Source organism: Sinocyclocheilus grahami, unplaced genomic scaffold (genome assembly GCF_001515645.1).
Source record: "Sinocyclocheilus grahami isolate Dianchi unplaced genomic scaffold, SAMN03320097.WGS_v1.1 scaffold636.1, whole genome shotgun sequence".
In the NCBI taxonomy this organism is placed as follows: domain Eukaryota; kingdom Metazoa; phylum Chordata; class Actinopteri; order Cypriniformes; family Cyprinidae; genus Sinocyclocheilus; species Sinocyclocheilus grahami.
In genome coordinates, this window is record NW_015505815.1 from 743,105 (window position 1) to 751,608 (window position 8,504).

Sequence of the window (8,504 nt, forward strand, 5' to 3'; positions counted from 1 at the left end):
TAAATGTGTGTGTATGTGTGTGTGTGAGTGTGTGTGTGTGTGTGTGTGTATATGTGTGTGTGTATATGCGTGTGTGTGTGTATGTGTGTGTGTGAGTGTGTGTGTGTGTGTGTGTGTATATGTGTGTGTGTATATGCGTGTGTGTGTGTATGTGTACACACTCATCAATCCCCAACCTAAACATTTTCTGTACAGTGATGTTGTGTACATACAAAACAACTTTGATACAATTATTTGTCTTGTTTTTGTTTACATCTGTAGGCATATTATCCAAATAGCATGCCAATGTTAGTTTTAATGAATTTGATACAGACTGTTGCCTATAATAAAGCAACTTGAATGAGAGTTTTGCTTATTGAACTGTCTTAACTAAATACTTGTGTGTGATTTAACCTGTGTAAACCAAGAGACCTTGCAATCCCAAAGAGTGTGGTGTTACTCTTAAAGACCTGTATTTCAGAGGACATCAACGCGGATTATTCTTGTGGAAATATGTTCATTGATAATGTTGATGTTTTAAAACAAGATTATAAGGAATGCTCTTTGTTCTGCAGCAAGATTATTCGTTTGTTTGGTGATATCTCTTGCACGGAAACTGCCAAAGAAGTTCTGCATCAATAACAAAATGAAGGAAGTGTCTTACAAAATAATTCATAGAATTGAACCCGCTAAGCACGCTTGAGCTCAGTGTTTCATATTCCTGTGAATTTTGTGGTCAAGGAAAAGAAACTATTTTGCATCAGTTTTTTCCACTGTATTTACGCAAGATTATTTGGGAAGGATTTATAATTCTTAGTGTTCGGTTAAAGATTTTTTTATTTTTATTTTTATTTTTTATTGAACAGTATCAATTTACACACTCAAATGGGGAACAATAAAATGCATATGACAAAATATACACTTTACCAATCACATCTCCATCATACATAAATGTCCATGTGTGTATATATGTATATCTCTACAGTGTTTACAGGAGTAGAGGAAGAAGAAGGGAGCTGAGCTTGTCGGCTGGAGCCCTTGGTATCGTACACAATCAACAGTGGATAGGGGAAGAGTATCAGGCTGGAGCAGAACTGAGGAGAACATGATGACAAGGTTGCGATTGGGGCATACACGCAGCGCCGGATGAAGCTCTGTGAAGACTCTCAGCGGTGCAGAAGCAAGGTGTTTGTGTGTGGGTTGGTAGGTTAATCAGGAGATTGTAGATAGTGTCAGTGGTCCATTTGAGATATAGGTGGCGGTAATGCACTTATAAGTCTGCGATCCGCCGTAAAGCAAGAAGAAGAAGAAGAGCGTTTACAGCGTCGCAGTCTGGAGGGTGAAGGGCGGGGGAGTCTCCGGCCGACAGGCGGCGCTGCTGAGCGTCTGGCGTCCGCGGCTGCTCGGCTCTTCCACATGTGCAGCAGCAGCAGCAGCAGCAGCAGCGTGAGGCCAGAGATCGAGGCTTGTTTCAGTCGTTCTCGTCTTTTTCTCTTGCAGTCTGCATTCACGCAAACTGTGTTTCTGCCGTGGCTTCGTGTGTAACGCGTGATGAAGAGCCGCAGCGCTTATACTGTAGACCCGAGACTCAAACACAGAGTCCATCAGGTAAAATTAAAGCTTTATTGGGATTACCATCGTGTAAATAGCAGGGACATTATAAAGCGCAATAACTAAGAAGTAAGTGATCTGAAGAAAGAGGGAGTTTAACATGTGATGAATATATGTGACCCTGGAGCACAAAACCAGGGTCAATCTTCTGAAACTGAGGTTTATACAGCATCTGACAGCTTTCCATTGATGTATGGTTTGTTAGGATAGCACAATATCTGGCTGAGATACAACTATTAGAAAATCTGGAATCTGAGGGAGCAAAAACATCTAAATATTGAGAAAATCATCTTTAAAGTTGTCCAAATGAAGTTTTTAGCTATGCATATAACTAATCAAAAATTAAGTTGATATATTTACAGTAGGAAATGTACAAAATATCTTCATGGAACATGATCTTTACTTAATATCCTAATGATTTTTGGCATAAAAGAAAAATCAATAATGTTGACCCATACAATGTATTGTTGGCTATTGCTACAAATATCCCCCAGCGACTTAACACTGCTTCTGTGCTGCAGGGACACATATATATCACAGTTTTAGAGCTCAATCTGCTCGCTAAGGATTGTAATGTACGCTACTACTTAATGATTTTAGTTGGTAACACCAGAAAGTTGGCTTGTTTAAGTTTACGTGGCAGGTTTGACCATTTTTCGTATTTTATTCTCTCTAAAACATTTCTAATGTAATCATGCTTTTCGTGAGCGACATGTTCAAGTTTAACACACAGTAATTGCTGATGTTTGACACGCATCCACATTTCTTTCCATCTGCTTTGGAGATTTGGATGAACTCGCTCTGCAGTGGATGGGTGCCGTCAGAACGAGAGTCCAAACAGCTGATAAAAACATCACAATAATCCACAGCACTCCAGTCCATCAGTTAACATCTGGAGAAGACAAAAGCTGAAACAAATCCAGCATTAAGATGTTTTTAACTAAAATACGAGTTCATAATTCATAATAACGCTTCCTCCAGTTGTCTCTCACATCAAAATCCAGCCACATATGTGTTTAGAGCGGTTTAAACGCTGCTTGATCTGTGCAGATTTCTCTCCTGATTCACACCAGAACACTGACTCACTGGAGGAGGAGTTATTATGGACTCGTATTTGAGTTAAAAACATATTTTTTTACAAACATGCAGCTTCTGTCTTCACAAGATCTTAACTGCAGTGGCGTGGATTATTGTGATGTTTGTATCGGCTATTTGATAAAACCAAATGTAGCTACTTTATCTGTAGATGTGTTTGGAGGGGAAAAAAAACAATTCCAAAAGAGAGTCCGATTTCATTTATTATGTATGCAATTGTATCACCGTCCTTTATTAATACTGTCCATAGCATTTCCAGAGTTGATATGTCCGTGCACGTTAAAAAAGACCAGAATGCAGCATGGGGTGCGTCTCGCGGATCTCACCACAGAATGTGTTTTCAGAAGCAGAGAGATTCATCAAAGCTGGAGAAGGAGAAGACGTCGAAGAGCGGAAAACTGAAGAGAGCGAAGAAGAACAAGCACGACGTGGAGGCAGAAATCGCTGCCGGAGTACAGGCTAAAAAGAGTCAGTGAAACTCTCACACGCGTGACATCTGCTCTAGTCGTCAAAGCAGGAATCTCTGCATGTGCGCGTCTATCACAGTGGACGGAAACCTTTTTAGGACCATTAAGATAATGCAGTGCAAAAAAATGTGTCATTTAAAAAAAAATATATATATATATATAATTGCCTATAATGTAATGTCATATACTATATATATATATATATAATAGTGCTATAACACCTTACAATAAGGTTTTATTACTTATTTATAGAGATGCACCGATCGATCGGCCAGGGATCGGAATCGGCCGAGTTTCCTCATGATCGGCCCCGATCGGTGATTGGCCGGTCAGTCTCACTTCTTTCCGATTCCGAGCCAATCCGTTTCGTTACCAGCGGCACAGAGGCATTCTCGCTCTCTTCTCTCCGACGACCCCTTCTCTCTCACACACGTCTCATTCGCTCCGGTTAAATAGTGCTTGTGTTGCGCATTATAGTCATTCCTGCAGGTTTGGTGCTTATACCAAACGCGCACGCACCACCACTGATCTATATTAGTGGAGCGCACAATCCGCTCAGTCTCAAACAGCTTGTGAGCCACAAATACCAAAATGAGTGGCTAACTGCACTAAAACGTTCACATACAAAATTGTCAAAATGCCCGTCTTGGCGAGTATCCAGTTAAACACAGTCAGTTTTGGAACGTTAAATAGTTGAGAAAGAGAACGCATGTTGTGTAAAGCCTGGCTCACACTACAGGATTTTTAGCCCCATTCCCCCCTCCCGAGAATCTGAGCAGAAATCTTGTCGAGCCCCTCGATCGCTCCCGATGTTCGGCGCGGATTATCTGGTAATGTGAGGCGTTCACCGATCGAATCTTGCACCTCCCGATCTGCTCGCACACACATCGGGCCGCCCTGATCATATCAAACATGTTTGATATTTAGGATTTAAATCGGGATGATGATGGCTATATGATTACGCCAGTACTTTCACAATAGCCAATGCGTGACTGCAAAACAGCTGCTGTACGGCTCCGTTGGATACCGGAGACGGAGGAAACTGCTTCTTGACGTTTTATAGTGACACGACTGTCTGTATAATGTGTCGAAAACGTATCACAACCGTAAGGAGAAAGAGAAGCGCTGGAGTGAAATCGCCTCAGTTTTGAATGTACCGGGTGAGTGTAGAAAGCAGCTAGCAGGCTAGCTAACATATGTAAACATCACTGAGGATCTGCCGCGTGAGATCACGTGAGGCGCTCCTCTGGCAGGATAATCTTAATAAGATCTTGTAGTGTGTGATGCGCCACGATGTTAAAATCTTGTAGTGCGTGCATGTTTAAGATTTGAGAGAAGATAATCTGCGAAGATTCTCCTTATGTGTGTGCTGCAACCAGATTTCATAATCGGTTAGGATTTTAAAACACCTGTAGTGTGAGCCCGGCTTAACCGTATATTGGGTCCGTGGATAAACTCTTAAAGGGACCGCAGTCCAATATTCCTGCTGCTGTCTGTCATGTTAATCCAAGAACAAAAGACAAAGAAAATCACCACCCCGAGACAGTCCAGCTGACTGCTACTTTCTGCTCTTGACTGGATACGTTTTATAACTTTAATGGTAAGCATTAATCTGTATTTAATTTTTACAATGAAGACTACAGAAATTATAGTAATCAAATGTAAAATAACACTGGATGTGTTCTTTTACATGAGATTACTTTAATTTCTGTTGTATTTCTTTACTGAATAAAAACGTACTTAACCTGAAAAACTTAGTTAGCTCTCTTTATTCTATTGCCTTTATTTGTGCTGTTGTTTGAAAAAATTTTTTTTACGTGTTCTTATTTTATAACTGACTTTTTACTTGTGTTTTTTTATGAAAATGAAACTTTGCGTTGAAGAAAAGTAGATTTTTGTTTGTATATGCTGTCAATTATAGATCACACTAACAAGAGATCGGAATCGGCCAAGAAAATTGCAATCGGTGCATCTCTACTTATTTATTTAATTAATAATGCATTAACTAACAGTGAGCAATATGTTTGTTGCCGTATATATTAATCTTTGTTCACGTTAGTAAAAAAAATACAAATATTCATGCAGTTGAAAATAACTAACAATATTAATAAATGCTTTAGAAGTATTTTTCATTGTTAATTCATGTTAACTAATCTTACCTAATTGTAATGATCATGGTGGTGTTTTTCATTGGGGAATAGGCTTTATCATCTTGAAAATTATTGATGTAAAATTTTTATTAAGACTTTTTACAAGTATCTCTGAACATCAGATGTTGTGTGATAAGTTAATTCTCGTTTTAACTCGAGGTAAGAACAAGGGCCATGAGCTGCAGTTCTCAGCGGTGAAGTTCGAGGACTTCGGCGGCAGTGAGGAAACTCTAGAGGTGCGTTTCAGATCTCTTCATCCATGCGTCCGTCCATCTGTCCTGCTCACACACGAGTGCTTGTCTTCTTCAGGAGGTCTGTAAGCTGCTGATCCACACGAGGCATCCGGAGGTGTACCAGCGGCTGGGAGTGGTTCCTCCGCGGGGGTTCCTGCTGCATGGCCCGCCGGGGTGTGGGAAGACCCTGCTGGCTCAGGCTGTGGCTGGAGTGAGTGACTCTGACCATGTGCACGAGTGTGTGCTTCACTGCTGAGCGTGTCTGACGTGTGTGTGTGTGTGTAGGAGGTGGGCCTGCCGATGCTGAAGGTCTCGGCTCCGGAGCTGGTGTCAGGAGTCTCCGGAGAATCAGAGCAGAAGCTGCGGGAACTGTTTGAGCAAGCCATAGTAAGAGTCACACTCCGGCCGGTTCATTAGGGTTAAACAGTCTGTGATTTCATTGTAATCATCGTCTGTGTTCATGAGATGTGATGTGGCTGTCAGCACCTCCAAATGCGTAGTTTTTTTTGAGCAGATCTCACTGGATGTTCCAGATGATCCATAGCTGGATTACATGTACACCTTGCATTTCAGTGCTAAATGGACTAGTCGATTCAGTTCTGATTCACAAGCTTTTAATTGGCATCATTAATTTGATTCTGATATCAATTTATTAGCATATATTTTCAGGTACAGTACATGTCAGTTGTTCTCTGGTCTAAAGCTGTGAACTACACAGGGAAGCCCGTCAGTTGGTACATCACTATATTATGGCGCTTTTCCACGGCACGGTTTGCGTTTCCGCTGCAGTTTAGTACCGCTTTAGAGTTGGCGGGATTATTCACATGTCGTTATAGTTGCGCCGCCTCTACTACCACGACTCCTAAAAAAAACTTTTTAATTCCGCATCGCCCCATCAAGCTCTCGCTGGATCCGCTCCTCTGCTATCAACGAGAGGAACGTCTGTTCTTCCTCAACAGACAACGAAACAGACACTTTTTGGTTGTTAAAAAAAGGTGTGCTCGTTCAAAACAGTTGCGTTCGATCCTTCGCTGGCTGTGCTGATTTAAATCTAGCGGTTCTGTTATGTTTGTGGCGCAAGTTCAGTGACGCAGAGAGCGAGTCAGGCTTTTACGGCCGTTACTTCCTCGTCCCCAAAAGAGATGGTGGCCTCCGACCCATCCTCGATCTCAGATACCTGAATCGCGCCCTCATGAAGAGGTCGTTCAGGATGATTACACTAAAACAGATCCTCACGCAAATTCGCTCGAGAGACTGGTTCGTTTCCCCTGGACCTGAAGGATGCATACTTTCACATCCAGATAGCCCCTCGTCACAGGCCCTTCTTGAGATTCGCCTTCGAGGGAGTGGCTTATCAATATACGGTCCTTCCCTTCGGGCTGTCCCTGGCCCCCCGCACTTTTACGAAGTGCATGGATGCGCCTCTGAGACAGATGGGAATCCGTATTATCAATTACCTCGACGACTGTCTTGTCCTGGCCCAGTCGGAGGCAGAATTAATATCTCACAGAGCCCTCCTCCGCAGCCACCTGGGGCAGGGTTCGTACGGTCATGAAAAACCTGGAAAAGTCATGGAATTTTAAAACAACAATTTCCAGGCCTGGAAAAGTTTTGGAAAAATAAATAAACCCAGAAAGTTTTGGAAAAGTCATTGAAATCTATTTCACAAAACTCTGTATAATAGAATTATGTTTAATCGGGTCCTGAATTTCGGTGCGGGATTGCGCATAGGCTGTATCGCATATAGTTTTACTCATTCCCGCAGCTTTTGACTTTTAAAATGATGGATATTCACACATTTATTCAATAGCCTATAGCATGTAGGTTTGATGAGTAAATAATCAAACCTACAGACAGTCCAGTCCACACAGATTGATCAAATCAGTCATTTGAAAACAGTGTGAGTGATTCAGCTGTACGCGTCTTCTCTCTTTGACTTTCTTTTTGATCTTCTGCGCTACAAGAGCCGCTGCACGCTGCGATTACAAGACTTTCACTCGCGTTTCGGGACAGTTGACAGAATAGTCACTTGCCTAATCGGGTCATTGTTGCATCATCAGAAAATGTTATTATTTATTTGCACGTCTTTTTAAGCTATTCGGCACTCGCGCGCTCCAGAGGCGGTGCGCAGTCACATCCAAAGTGCGCTCGTGCATATATAATGCCACCTTGCCAGTACCAAATTGAGTTTGCTACCAAATAAGCTCAGCAGAACCCTGCACGGGCCTCAAACATATGCCCTAGTCCGGCCCTTATCCGACAGATTATCAGAATTACTGGCCGAGTCCGACTGGAGCCAGTGTCTTTTTTCTCTTTCTAAAATAGTTCCGTTTCGTTTTTAATGGCAAAAGTGGTTATATTTTCATTTCTTTTTATTACGTTAATTTATAAATATGTTTGGAAAATGTTTTTGTTTGTTAAATTCAAGTTTTTGTTTTGTTAAAGTAACGACCAAGCGGCCAGTGTCAGACAGTGAGTTAATCATAGCCTATGTTTGATCAATTTGGCCTTCTCAAATCATCACCACTTGGCTAAAATAAAATAAATAGGCCTATATAAAATGCTTTTAAAAAACAATGTTAGTTTAAATGGTTAACCTAGATAAAGGTGTGCTATTAGGAGCGTATCCAATCGTTTGTGCAGAGAAGCTAAAGCGCACTTTGCAGGACGTGGAGTCGCCAGCACGATCACTTGCATTTTTTTCTTATAACAGTGGAAACAACCAGTCATTTTTGCTCATAAAGGTAAGAGTAATACATCGTTCGGAACTGTTAAGGGTCTACTTTTATTTGTGTGCACTCACAATATCAGCATACGTTGTGCTTTTTAAGAAAACAAACAGGATACGCTTTCTGCTGTCTCGGTCTTGAGCAGGAGCGCTTCACAAAAATGAACCGAAACCCTGCGAATATTCTATTTCCCCTGGAGCATTCATCATGGTAATTACTTGCTGGCGTTTTGCGGCAAGC

The 8,504-nt window shown here is 41.6% G+C and overlaps 1 protein-coding gene across 1 annotated transcript in view; it reads left to right on the top strand.

The window, feature by feature from the left end:
* The first annotated feature begins 2,725 nt into the window (after positions 1 to 2,725).
* The window catches only part of nvl (nuclear VCP like), a 15,364-nt gene continuing 9,585 nt past the window's right edge, over positions 2,726 to 8,504 (top strand). The window contains exons 1-5 of the mRNA XM_016241837.1: positions 2,726 to 3,153; positions 5,462 to 5,538; positions 5,612 to 5,746; positions 5,821 to 5,943; positions 6,205 to 6,269. Of these exons, the coding sequence (XP_016097323.1) occupies positions 2,892 to 3,153; positions 5,462 to 5,538; positions 5,612 to 5,746; positions 5,821 to 5,943; positions 6,205 to 6,269 (662 nt within the window). The 5' untranslated portion in view covers positions 2,726 to 2,891. The remainder of the gene's footprint in view (positions 3,154 to 5,461; positions 5,539 to 5,611; positions 5,747 to 5,820; positions 5,944 to 6,204; positions 6,270 to 8,504) is intronic.